Source organism: Vulpes lagopus, chromosome 11 (genome assembly GCF_018345385.1).
Source record: "Vulpes lagopus strain Blue_001 chromosome 11, ASM1834538v1, whole genome shotgun sequence".
In the NCBI taxonomy this organism is placed as follows: domain Eukaryota; kingdom Metazoa; phylum Chordata; class Mammalia; order Carnivora; family Canidae; genus Vulpes; species Vulpes lagopus.
The window spans coordinates 75,153,209-75,166,012 of NC_054834.1; the positions used below are offsets into that span (position 1 = coordinate 75,153,209).

Consider the following 12,804-nt stretch of genomic DNA (forward strand, 5'->3'; position numbering starts at 1 on the left):
CTGTGTCTCTGCCTCTCTCTCTCTCTCTCTCATGAATAAATAAATAAATAATCTTTAAAAAAAAGAATAAATGGTATTAAAGGAAAAAAACAACAACAAATGGTATTATATATCTTATTCTTGATAGAAAACTACAGCAAGATGCTCTAATCTGTTAGTACCCTCCAGCCAAAGACTACCAGGAACACATCTATAGTTGAACAGACGTGTTTATTACTCTTGTTCTGTTGGGCATCTCAGTAAGATGGTGTTCAGAAAGGATTTATAGGATTTGGCTTGTGCTAAGTGATTTGGGGGAGGGTTTAAGAAAGCCAGAGTTTTTCTCTGGATTGGATACTGTCAAGAAGGGGAAGTATTTCTAGGATGGGATATATTAACAGATCTTACCCAGACAAAAGCTAAAGCTGTAATTGGTAAAGTTCACTTATATTTCCCAACATGGTCGATGTTTCATCATTCTTGTGGTTTGGACAATGTTCCTCTCTTTGTTGGTGTTCACATGACTATAGAGTGATCTTGTTTTTGTCTTGATCCCTCACACCACGCAGTGACTTTGTCCAATGTTGATACTCTGTGAAATTGTTCATGTTTAACAGAACACCACGGCCAGTACCTGGATGTCTGGAGGTGTGTTTAACTTTCTCAAATCTATAAATTAAATGCAATTTTAAACTTAATTGCCAGTTATGTCTGTTCTTGTTTTACGAAAGAACTTGACAAAACATATTTGGGTATCTGAACAAATAAACATTAGGAAAGAGTTAAGAAACCAAAAAAGAAATAGTATTGCGTAAACAAAAAAGACGTAAGAAGAAAAGATTGATTAATCTACTACAAAAAAAAATAAGTCAGTTTGGAAAACAAATCACAAACTCGGATAAAATAACTTCAACGCATTTGAGGAAGTGATGTCCCCAGTAAAACAAACAAGCAACTCTCCCTACCAATAACATAAAAAGAGTACTTTTCGGAATAGTTTCGATTTTTTACCATAACAGAAACTCCTGAAGATCATTTTCAAGAAAAAAAGACTGGGATTTGAACACATCGAGGCAGGGCTCGCAGAGGCTCAGAGGAGCCTCAAGGAAGGACTACGCTTCCCAGGAGGCTCTGCGCTGAGCGTCCCCGGACTCCCGACAGGCTCCGCGCGCTTTACGCGCCAGCTTTGGCCTTGGCCACCGAGCAGCGGAATCGGCGGCGGAGAATGGAGAGTAGCGATGAGGCAGCAGTCGAGAAGTGCCGCGTCCACTTGCGCCCCGGCACGCTGCGCGACGCCGCTCGCGCCACGCTGCATCTTCTGCCTTGCGAGTTTCTAGTTAACCGGCCTGCCCCCGTGGACCGCTTCTTCACCCCAGCCATTCGACAGGGTCCGGACGGTGAGTGCTCACCGCCGGACTACGACTCCCGGCAACCCCCGCGCCCACGCCACGTTCTCCTCGGCGAGGAGTGGCGCGAGGGCTCCTGGGGATCGTGGTCCAACGGAGGTGGCGGGAGGGCCCGGGGGGCTTGCCCCGCAAGGCCTGAATCAAGCCCGTACCGAGGCCCCGAGCCTGCCTTCTGCAGGACTCGAAGTGTCGTTTCGGGGCCGCAAACTACGAGGCGAGGAGGTGGTGGTGCCTCCTGGCCTCGTGGGATACGTGATGGCGATGGAGGAGCAGGGAGAGGTGTCGATGGAGGACGACTTCTCGGAGGGTGACGAGCGAGAGGAGCAGGAGCGGGCAGAACCCCGCGAGGCGCTGGAGCGGGACTTCGTGAGCACGGGGGTGGAGGGACAGGGCTGGAGAGTGGTGCGGGCGGCAGCGGTGGCCCTCATGTTGAGCCGGGTCCCTTCCTCAGGACCAGTTTATCGGAGCCATCGCCAGTTTCAGCCACTTCACGCTATGGGGCCTGGAGACCATTCCTGGTCCGGACGCCAAAGTGCGCGGGGCCCTAACCTGGCCCAGTCTGGCCGCAGCGGTGAGTAGGGGGATGGGACCTCACTCTTCAGGCCCCATCCATTCCCTTGTGCCTTCAAGGGTATTCCCTGGACTGTCCAGAATCTTGTCCGAGTGGACTTGGGGCTTCAGGGCCGGGGAGTACAATGGGGCACAAGGAGCCTGGGTCTGACTGGATTAGACTGGTCAGGGGCTGGGGGGCTTCCCCACCTCTGACCTGTCTAGAAGGGGTTGTCATTCTGAGTAGCTGGGTCACTCCCAGAGTATGTGGGCCACCCAGTGTGTGTCAAAAACCCAATAGTAGAGGTGACTCCTGTTGCAGATTCACGCACAGGTGCCTGAAGACTGAGAGCCGGAACTTGAAATTGAAAGCCACTGGTTCCTTCACCCCAATAAACCAGCTCTTCATTTTGGAACCACTGATTCCATCACCCCAATAAACAAGCTCTTCACAGCACCTGCGAGTTTGTGGGCACCTTGGAGTCTTCTAAGCTGGCACTACCCCTTCTCCCACAAGAAACTTTCATGGCTCAGTCTATAGAAAGGATTTATTGCCAAGGAGCAGTGAGGGCAAGAGAGGCCAGAATTTTGCTGCCAGTACCCACCCCTCCTCCCAACTCCTACTTACAAAAGAAATTTTTACAGCCACTAGCCCTCTGTACAGAGTGCACCCACCCCCCATCTCACTGTACATAGCTGCTTGGCTCTGTCCAGTCCCTGCTTCATAGCAGGCCCAGACCTGCAGCCAGTTGACCTTGGAGTTGACCTGAGCCCTGAGCTCGCCTTGGTGCTGGGCAGCTAGCCCCTACCAGGCCTGTCCTCTCCTTATGAAGCTGTCTTCAGCCCCACCTCCCTTGGTGTGCCTCTTGGGGGCCCTGGTAGGGGTGGGATGTGCTGTCAGCCCCAGTTCTGCTTTGTTGCCACTGCTATAGACAGTGCCTGGTCACCATTTTCCCCTCTTGCTCCAGTCCTTGGGAGTGAAGTGCAAACACTTGGAGTCGATTCGAAGGAGCCGCTTGAGCATAGCTCTTTCATGCCCATCCACGATGTCCTCAGACAGTGTGAGGATATACTGGCCCTGGATGGGAGATAGGACCGGAAGGGTCAGCCCATGTGGGGTGCACACTCTGCAGCCGTACACACACGTCTCCCCCTGCCTGCCTCCCTACCTTGTAGTAGTTGATGAGGTTGAGGTACTGTAGAGTAGAAATGACATCCTCCTTCTTGATGCTGGTGATTTCACTGATCTCGCTGTGGGAGGGCAAAGATCAGGTCCTCTGGAGGCCTTCCTCTCTGCCCCAAGCCCCCAGGAGCCCCAGGAATGAGGATGGGCCATGCCATGCACCCCCAGGGTCAGAGGTAGGGCCAGGCTCACTTGATGGTGATCTGTGGCCTCTCCCCGCTCTCTGACTTCAGCCCCATCAGGATTTCCAGGATGGTCTGGGACCAGTAGCTTCGGTAGGATAGGAGGCCAAGGTCTGAGAGGGGCTTCTCAGGGGTCCCTGTTTTCCCTTCCACTTTGGAGAGTTCATAGCCTACAGCAAGGCAGCAAGAAGGGGTGGGTAAGCGATCACACCTTCATGCAACTTTCAGAACATGGTTACAGGAGTAAACTGCCTGGTTCCCATCTCACCCTTGCCATGTGGTAGTTCTGTGACCTGACATACGTAGCTAGTCTGCTGTGTCTGTTTCCCCAGAGAGCTAATGAGCATTCACTCTTCATCTCTGTGCTGTGGAGGGTACTGAAAGGAACAGCTATAATCCACCTGGAGGAAAACTCAGGAACCAGGGAAGTGCAGAGAAAATGACAAGAAAGGCGAGTGCCTGATTGTCATCATTCCAGACCATATCTCCTGGGTATGTGAGAAGGGAAGGCAGCCCCCACGTGTGGTCTGGGCCTCAGGATGTCTGGATTTGCAGTCAAGTCAGTCCCCCTAGCTGTGACCTGGGGAGCATTGGCTGCTCCAGGACCAGGCTGGCCTGACTAGGTGTTGATAAGAAGCAAGGAGAGGCACTAATGTACTTCCCAGGTCAGAAGGCGGCCGTTCCACAGCAGGTAACTCATCTCTCCAGAGGCACTCTCCGACTGCTCTGTCCTCCTCTACCCTGCTGATTACTGGGCACTAGCAGGCAGTTCCCAGGGAGCCCCTCAGGCTGTGCAAAATCCTATATGGTTTCGTGTCTCTTGGCAGAGTCTTCATTCTCTCCCTCAGGGTCCTGGGGTGTCCTTCATTACCTCTATAAGCCCTTCTTCAGCCTCAGTCACAGCTATGTGGGCTCACAGCCCTTTTTGCCTGCCCCTCCCAATCTTTATCAGCTAGTCTTCCCCAATCTTCTGTGACTTCCACCAAGCAGCCTGCTGGGGAGAGGGACAGAGAAGCTCCTGCTTTAGAGAAAGGAAGCCTGGAAGAGGAAGGGAGCACACCTGGGTCCCTACTTGACTTTGCTGGGCCTGCCAGTGCATGTGGGATCCTGCCACATCAGCCTCCCCAGCTGCAAGGAGCTCCTGGCCCCTCCCCAGTGAACATCCACCTGCCCTCAAGAAGTGCCCAAAATGGGCATTCCCAGTGCACCTGTCTGCTCCTGCTGGGCAGAAGTGAGCACATCACATTGGTGCCCTTGCCCACATCCTATCTCCATGGAGGTCTGAGCTTCAAGGCTTGGATTCATTTTAAGTATCCGCCCACATATTAGGCTGAGGGCTTCCTGAGAATGTGACCCCATCTTGGTATCATTCTATTAATAAAATAACTCAAATGGATCATGACCTTGATCAAGTCAAGCCTCTGTGACTTCACCAAACAGCTAAGTCTCCCTCCTGTCTCTCAGGTCAGAACTTAACTATCCCAAGGGTTCAGTGAGTGGTGAGTTGAGTGGAGTGATATAAGATGCTGGGAAGCAAAAGGGGGCCTTGCGGGTGGGGGACATAGAAGAGTTCACGGATGATGAGGGGCAGAGTCCCTTGTGGGCTTTAAGAGACTGACCTGCCTGAATCCAAAGAGCAGAGACCAAATCCACACAAATCAGTGCTTCCTTATTTTCCTGAGTTAACATCACGTTAGCATTTTGAACATCCACTATCTGCAAGGCTCAGGTGACAGCTGGGGAAATGAAGCACTGGTCCTCACTCAGGAATTTGTATGGTGGCACAGAACCAGGCAGATGAGCAACAGTGGCTCACCTGGTTTCTGCTGATGGCTCCCTGGATGGGAGCATATGAGTCAGATTTGTGAAAAGTTGGGTGGTGCTTAAAACCTCACCCAAGGAAGAGTGAGGAGCTGAAAACCTAGCCCAGACAAGCAGGGTAGTTGCCCTGAAAATGGAGAAAGCCTTGGGAGAGTCCCACCTTTATTTCTGGCCAGCTCCCCTGGTGACAGCAGAGTTAACAATCATAGCAACCTAGCTTGTCTACAAGGGAGGCACAATGGCAGCACTGGCACTGAGCCTGGGCCCCTGGCTGGGAGCAAAGGTACTACTCACTGAACTCGATCAGCAGCTTGCCGTAGCCCCGGCGCTGGTAGGGAGGCAGGGTCAGGATGCAGGCCACATTGTAGTCTTCTGTGGATTCCTTTTCCTGAAAAGGGGAGGAAGGTGAGTGAGGAGGGGACACAGCTCAGGGCAGGGCCAAGAGATGATCTGGATGAGCACTCACCTTGGAGAAGTAGCCGACGATGTGGAAGCCCTTGCAATCATACTCTGTCATGACATAGAAGAGGAAGGGATCTGTATCATAGTACAATGTCTTGTGGTCGAGGAAACACTTGGCCAAAAGACACAGGTTCTGAGAATAACTCTGCAAAGGAAAAGGCGTGTCACCACCCTGGGTACCCTGTCTTAAATGTGGTCATTTGGTTTCTTTACCCAGGGCTGATAGATGATGAGTCTTCCTCCCTGGCGCCTGACCCGTTCTATTAGGCTGTCCCTCCCACTCAGGCAGAGCTAATTCTCAGAGTCAAGGAGCCCATGTACCAGCTCTGTGATAGTGTCTGACCTCCTGTCTTGCTGGTGAGCTGGGCAAGTTTACCCCTGTTCCCCATACCTCCCCCTAAGTCTTGTCTGGGGGGCTTCCACTGCTCTCTGCTGCAGTAACAAAAGTCAATAGGTTGTGGCATGTCTAGAAAGACACTGCCAAAGCTTAGAAGAGGACCTCTACCCTGGTGATAGTCTTAGGAATCTACCTTTTAAAAACCACAAAACTCTCCCACCTCCAGTCACACATACTGGAGACTGATCTCCTAACCTACAATGGAGATCAGGTGTTCTGAAACTCAAAGTAACTGCCTTAGGGGTCTCCCCACCAAAAGGATTCATCTTGCTGCTTTGCTTTACCTCTATACACATTTTCTCCTGCATATAAGGCATGGCTTTTTAGCCAGCTGCTGGGCTATCAGCATGCCCAAGTCCACACAGAACAGTAGTGAAAGCAGCCTCCTTCCCTTGAGCTTCCTCAGCACCCAGGCCAGAGCTCCACCCTGTAATTCAAGATGCCCTGCTTCTCCCTTACTGCCCTCTTTGCCCCAGGAATGGTCCCACAGTCTTAACGGTCCAGATTACTCCCTTCTTCCTTCCCACAGACTAAGGCAGGTTTGAAGCCCAAAACCTGCAGTGATCCCTACTCCTCCCCCAACTGGCCACCTTCTCCCCACCTGAGCTCTGTATCTTGGAACAGCCTTGCCTCATCCTCTCTGCTTCTCAGCCAGAATGATCTTTACCTTTCCCACCATCTGTACATCTACGACTGCCCTTCAGAACCCCACTCGTTGGGCTTCCCTTACCTATCTTATCCTTCATGTTAAGGATCAAAGATCATCTCCTATGTGAAACTGCTGGCTACCTCTGGGTCCTGATAACCCACCCTTTGTTTCATGACACTTATCTCTGGGATCTGAGTGGATGTTGGCAGATCTGTTTTTGCCATGAACTGTGAACTCAAAGATTCTAATTACTGGTCATCTTTATACCTCCCATTAACTACCTCACAGCAGAAACTCAATAAAAATGGAATGAGCTAGTCTGTTGGCCAGACTGCCTAGTATTTTCCTGAGCAGGAAAAAGCTGCTCGTTTAACTTCCCCCCAGACCACCAGTGCCAATGACTCCCCACTGCCCCTCAGCCACAGACCTTGTTCTTCCGTCCATCAATCTCAAAGAAAGAGATGGTGCCCTTGCGGTAAATCTCATTGCCTGGGGGGTGTCGCAGGTCACACTTGGTCTGAGGAAGAGAGGAGGATCAGAGGCAGGGACAGGGTGGGGGATGGTAGGAAAGCAACCTCCTTGGACCCCTCATACCAAGTGACGCTGCAGACACTTCAGACTACGGCCGTATTTGAGGCAGAACTCGCAGAGGTAGAGGACGGGCAATGTGGTAAGTTCCTGTGGGTATGGGGAGAAGTACCACGGCTTCAGGCGATGCCGGCCCAGCTCGATACACTCAATGTTCTTCATCCGGGTGACAATGTCGTCGTGGCTGCGGTCAGACACCAAGCTGCCAGTCATGCGTGGAGCGGACGGTATTCCATCTGAGCTGTCCTGGGAATCCTGCCCAGGCCCAGTGGAAAACACCAGGTTATAGAAGGCAGCTCAAGCAGGACACCCGACAGCTCACACAACCCTTACATAGCTTTCCTTATTTTCAGAGTGTAACAACAACTCTATGGCAGGGGAAGGAAAAGGCTGGTACTACATTATATTCCCCACTTTCCAGATAAGGAAAGGGAAACTAGGTAAATTATCAATTGCAGCTTGAAAAAGATCACCAATGACTGATCTGAATCAGCTCTGCCTGGCTCCCAATCCTGCCAAAAACCATCATTGCCTGCCACCTCTTGTTTATTTTTTTAAGTTTACTTATTTATGTATTTTTAAAGTTTTTTTTTTTTTTTTAAGATTTTGTTTATTTATTCACGAGACAGAGAGACAAACAGAGACATAAGCAGAGGGAGAAGCAGGCTCCATGTAGGGAGCCCGACATGGGACTTGATCCTGGTCTCCAGGATCACACCCTGGGCTGAAGACGGTGCTAAACCGCTGAGCCACTCGGGCTGCCCTGTTTTTAAAGATTTTATTTATTTATTCATGACAGACACAGAGAGAGAGAGGCAGAGGGAGAAGCAGGCTCCATGCAGGGAACCCGACGTAGGACTCGATCCTGGGTCTCCAGGGTCATACCCCAGGATAAAGGCAGTGCCAAACCGCTGGGCCATTGGGACTGCCCGAGTTTATTTTTTAATAATCTCCACCCAAGGTGGGGCTTGAACTCACAACCCCAAGATCAAGAGTGGCATGCTCTTCTGACTCAGCCAGGTGCCCCTTCTTGTTTATTTTTAAATCCATCAGTAAACTCTCTGTGCTACCTATATTTCCTCCTTTTCACCTAGCTTCCCTCTTCCTCAGACCTACCTCGTCAGTGCCCAAGCAATTTGATTTTCGCTTCCGTCCTGGCTGAGCTGCCACTGCCCTACGGGCTGATCCATTCTGTAGGTAAAATAATGAGAACAAGAAAGGAGGATTGTGAGAGGAGCCTGATCGGGGCTACCAGAGAGTAGACAAGAGGAAGAAAAAAAGGGTTTGGGGGACTCACCTGGGGAAAAACTGAAGCTGGGGCTGTCTCGCTGGGCACTGGAGTTGCTGGTGAAACCACCTCCACCTTCCGTTTCTGCAGAGAGAAACCAAGAAAGGTGGGTCAGAAGGTAGAGAAGGTGGGACCTCAGAGGAAAGCAAGGTCCCTGGAATTGCTGAGGGTACCGTTGAGCGGTGGTTGGGCTGCAGGCAGGAGCTGGAGGAGAGCGGCTGGTCAGGCTCGCCACCGGGAATGGCCTCCCGCTCCTTGGGCAGGTTGAAGCGGAGTGTGATCTGGACCGGGATTGGCAAGGTCTTCCCGCTGGCCTGGGCGGAGGCCGGCTGTAGAGATAGGTCCAGGGTCTTCCTCTAGGGTGGGGATGGTGGTGGGATGGGAAAGGGGAGTAGGGCCCCTCAGCATGATCAAGTCCCACCCTCTGCCCTCTCAAGGACACAGGAACAGCTACTGGACTCTGGAAGCTACAATTTGGCCCCCATCCTTTTGCAAGCTAAAGCCAGAGTAGAAGGATGCAGACTTCTACCCATCCAAAAACCCCTGAGGCCAAGAGATGAGAAAAGTAGGAGGCAGGAGAGAAAAGGTGAAGCAGGGGACCTACTCACCACCTCTCTCTCTGGAGAGCCGGGGCGAGACCCAGGAAGTCCGTTCTTGGTGGGGGTCTTGGCCTCTTTCTTGGGGAACTGGATCTTCTTTAGGTCCAGCCGCTCGTGGGTCACCCATTCATCCAGGCGTTTGTTGACTGTAGCAGTGGGGATGGCTCAGGAAGGAATGCCAGAGACTGTTTCCCAACCCCTCCCCGCAGCCCTACCTCACCCCAGCCCAGGACTCACAGTCAATGTAATGGACGTAGAAAAGCTTGCGGCCACTGATGTCCTTCACGCTCAGGATCTCGGCCAGGGCTGTGGAAACAACACAGGCAGGAGCCTTAGAGGAGCCAGGCGAAGAGAATTCACCCTCCTAAGACCTGATCTCCACCGTCAGGCCGATACCTAAGCCCCAGGACTTGGAGGCTTTCACCCAAACCCCCTTCAATCACCAAGTGCCGCCCCCTTTCCAAGCCCCGCCCTATCCATTCGGAGCGGCAGAAAGCCACGCCCCTCCTGAGTATCGGCGCCCCGCCCGCCCCAGGATTATAGAGGCCCCACCCCCTCCCGAGGGTTCCGTTGACTCCCGCCCCTCGCCCTCAGGTTCCTTAACCCCGCCCCCCGACGTCACTCACGCCACTCATCTTCGTTGTCCTGGTTCCGCCGAAGCACGGGCAGGCGGCAGCCCTCGATTATCTCCCCCTGGGGAGACAGCGCGGCGCCAGGGTCGGCTACTGGGGGGCCTCGGGTTCTACCCACCTCCCCTGGCTCCCTCCGCCCCGCCCCGGGCACCGGACTCACCACCTCCGCCATCTTCCCTCCCTCCACTGCCACTTCCGGCCCCTCTGGGAGACGTCACTTCCGGGACTGAACGCGCTGTAGGCCCGTGCCTCCTCAAGCCGCTTTAGAAGAAGACTTTTGAGAGACACCGCTGCTACCCTGGAAGCAGGCAGCCGCGCCGTTTGGCTGGCGGGAGAGTGGGATGTTTTAAGTTTCGGCCCGAGTCCTAGGCAGAATCCCCGAAACGCGCTCGATTGGCGGAAAGCTGAGTCCGTCACGTGACGCCCACCGGGTGCGACGCCGGTCACGTGGATACGGCGCGGGTCACGTGCAACTAGGTTTGTGCTTCGAGGACGGCCCGGCTCGCGCGTCTCCTAGTGGCAACAGGAGGCGTCGCCGGGAGGAACTGCGCGTGGTTGGCGCCGGGGGCGGGGAGTTGGGGGAGTTCTACTGGGGGGACTTGGGAAGCTGGATAAGGGGGCGCACTGCAAACGGACCTTGTGCCTGGCGCTTGTGGACTTCTTCCTTAGGGTTGGGATTCAAATACTCAGGCTTGTTTTTGTATATTTTTAATTTTAAAAATAATACTCATGCATACATTCAACAGATATTTGGTGATCTTCTAGCATGTACCAGGCATTATTCTAGGAGCTTCTACTACACTAAATATAATAAGCCTTATCTCATGGAGCTTACAGTCTTGGGGATTGAGAGGAAAAAGGGGCATAGATAATATGTGTATTTAAAATTAAATTATTTAGGGCAGCCCCGGTGGCGCAGCGGTTTAGCGCCGCCTGCAGCCCAGGGCGTGATCCTGGAGACCTTGGTTCGAGTCCCGCGTCGGGCTCTATGCATGGAGCCTGCTTGTCCCTCTGCCTGTGTCTCTGCCTCTCTCTGTCTCTATGAATAAATAAATAAAATCTTAAAAAAAATCCCAATGGATAGTTTCCAAAAACTGGCAAGCAAATTGTCAAATGTGTATAGAAGTGCTATGGGTCAGTCACATGTAACTAATAAAAAAATCTTTTAAGATTTTATTTCTGAGAGACAACACAAGCAGGGGAGTGGAAGAGGGAGAGGGAGAAGTAGACTCCACTCTGAGTGCAGAGCTCAACATGGGGCTCAATCCCAGGACCCTGAGATCATGATCCAAGCCAAAGTCAGACATTCAACCTACTGAGCCACCCAGGTGCCCTAATTCTTTTCTCTATTTTAAAAGTAGGTTCCACACCCAGTCTGGAGTCCATCACAGGGCTTGAACTCACAACCCTGAGATCAAGACCTAAGCTGAGATCAAGAGATGGACACTTAACAGACTGAGCCACCCAGGCACCCCTAAGCAGTTTTTTTAAAAAGAATGAATGGGGGATGCCTGAGTGGCTCAGCAGTTAAGTGCCTGACTTCAGCCCAGGGCGTGATCCTGGATCCCAGGATTGAGTCCCACATCAGGCTCTCTGCATGGAGCCTGCTTGTCCCTCTGCCTGTGTCTCTGCCTCTCTCTCTGTGTGTCTCTATGAATAAATAAAATATTTTTTAAAATAAAATTAAATTATTTAGTATATGAAGAAGTGATACATATTATTAAAACAACCCCCCTCCCCCAAAACAATGCAGGCCAAAGGAGATGGGTAGGTGGGTTGCAGTTTTAAATAGAGTGCTCAGGGAAAGCCTGACTGGAATGGAGTACTTGAGCAAAGCTTTAGAGGGCCGAAGGGATGAGCCATGCAGGTATCTGGGAGGAAACTGTCCCCAAAAAAACACCACAATAAAGGGGAGAAAAGTATAATCTCAGATCATCACAAGAAAATACCTGCAGTGAACATTTTGTTTGATTGTCTTGGAGACCTGAGGTGGGTAAACTAGCTGGTGGGCCAAATCCAGCCCTCTGCTGGTTTTTTTTAAAGCCAGTGGGATGGTTTTGTATTTGTTAATGGTTGTAGAAACATCGAAAATAATATTTTGTGATACATGAAAGTTATGTGTTCAAATACTCCTCGTCTACATTTTATCTATGAAGCCTTCACATTAAGATTGGATGATTGTGCTTGGGATATGTCCCATAAAACCTAAATTTTTTACTCTCTGGTGCCTCGCAGAAAATGTTTGGCAACCTCTGCTTTATAGACTGCTGTGTTGTCTGTTCAGTACAAAAGGATATTCTTGATCGTGTATGTTATGCTGTTCCCAACTCATTTGCTTAGCAACATAAATGGAACACTTGTCACTAAATACTCTTTAGCAGTACTTCAATGGGTATGTAGTGTTTTGTTGTTTAGATGCATGTTAGCCACCATAACCAGTTTCCAGTTGTTGAATACTCCAAGTTACTTCTGATTTTCCCCTATTACATAGTACTACAAACAGCATCCTTCCTTATACAACTTTCCAGCTATTCATCCCAGCATGATTTGCATTGAAGATGTAAGTGGGGGAATGATTTTATCTGCATTTTGAAAAGATCACCCTGGTGGCACTGTCCTTGGGTTGAAAACCAGAACAGGACCAATCAGAAGATTGTCAAAATTGACTGTTCACTAATAAATCAGTAAATGTTTATCCAGGGGCTGATATGTATCACAGTTAGTACAGGTTCAGTCCCTGCTGCCTTGTCAAAGTCACCAGTGACCCCCCTGTCAGTCCTATGGCTGCCGCTCTCCTCCAGCTCCTGTCTGCAGCCCAACCACTGCTCAACGGCACCCTCAGCTGAGTTTGGCGGGGAGAAATCTAAGCTGAAGATAGGAATTTGGGAAACCTTGGCATGTGAATGATATTTAAAGCCATGAGCCTGTAAGGGGATCATGAAGAGAGTGGAAACAGACGCAAAGTCCAGGACTGAACCTGGGCTCCGTGGACATTTAGCAGTCATGGACAGGAAGAGGAACAAGCAAAGGAGATAAGGCACAGCCACAGAAGTTGGATGGGAACCAGGA

General features: G+C 51.2%; 2 protein-coding genes across 6 annotated transcripts; one reads left to right on the top strand and one right to left on the bottom strand.

Annotated features, from left to right (window-relative positions):
• The first annotated feature begins 1,154 nt into the window (after positions 1-1,154).
• On the top strand, positions 1,155-2,391 carry RNASEH2C (ribonuclease H2 subunit C). Its single transcript, XM_041723221.1, has 4 exons — positions 1,155-1,376; positions 1,564-1,751; positions 1,837-1,956; positions 2,257-2,391. The coding sequence occupies exons 1-4, from the start codon at positions 1,205-1,207 to the stop codon at positions 2,281-2,283; spliced, it is 507 nt and encodes a 168-aa protein (XP_041579155.1). The 5' UTR covers positions 1,155-1,204; the 3' UTR covers positions 2,284-2,391.
• A 73-nt stretch (positions 2,392-2,464) lies between these two features.
• On the bottom strand, positions 2,465-10,213 carry KAT5 (lysine acetyltransferase 5). 5 transcript variants are annotated; one of them, XM_041723217.1, is made up of 14 exons: positions 9,896-10,213; positions 9,730-9,796; positions 9,341-9,409; positions 9,113-9,249; positions 8,678-8,860; positions 8,514-8,588; positions 8,333-8,407; positions 7,223-7,471; positions 7,056-7,145; positions 5,587-5,727; positions 5,415-5,508; positions 3,310-3,469; positions 3,104-3,185; positions 2,465-3,012 (listed from the first exon to the last, which is right to left on the bottom strand). In XM_041723217.1, the coding sequence occupies exons 1-14, from the start codon at positions 9,905-9,907 to the stop codon at positions 2,878-2,880; spliced, it is 1,569 nt and encodes a 522-aa protein (XP_041579151.1). In that variant the 5' UTR covers positions 9,908-10,213; the 3' UTR covers positions 2,465-2,877. The 5 variants fall into 5 exon arrangements, with proteins under 5 accessions (XP_041579151.1, XP_041579152.1, XP_041579150.1 ...); XM_041723218.1 differs by having other exon boundaries at positions 8,678-8,833; positions 9,896-10,212; XM_041723216.1 differs by having other exon boundaries at positions 8,678-8,833; positions 9,730-10,212.
• Positions 10,214-12,804: the final 2,591 nt, after the last annotated feature.

Coding starts and splice junctions, on each gene's coding strand:
- RNASEH2C (XM_041723221.1), top strand. CDS start 1,205: ATGGAGAGTAGCGATGAGGCAGCAGTCGAGAAGTGCCGCGTCCACTTG. Junction 1,377..1,563: donor CATTCGACAGGGTCCGGACG/GTGAGTGCTCAC, acceptor TGCCTTCTGCAG/GACTCGAAGTGTCGTTTCGG. Junction 1,957..2,256: donor GGCCCAGTCTGGCCGCAGCG/GTGAGTAGGGGG, acceptor CTCCTGTTGCAG/ATTCACGCACAGGTGCCTGA.
- KAT5 (XM_041723216.1), bottom strand. CDS start 9,907: ATGGCGGAGGTGGTGAGTCCGGTGCCCGGGGCGGGGCGGAGGGAGCCA. Junction 8,589..8,677: donor AGCCCAACCACCGCTCAACG/GTACCCTCAGCA, acceptor TTCTCTCTGCAG/AAACGGAAGGTGGAGGTGGT. Junction 7,146..7,222: donor AGTGTCTGCAGCGTCACTTG/GTATGAGGGGTC, acceptor TCTCTTCCTCAG/ACCAAGTGTGACCTGCGACA.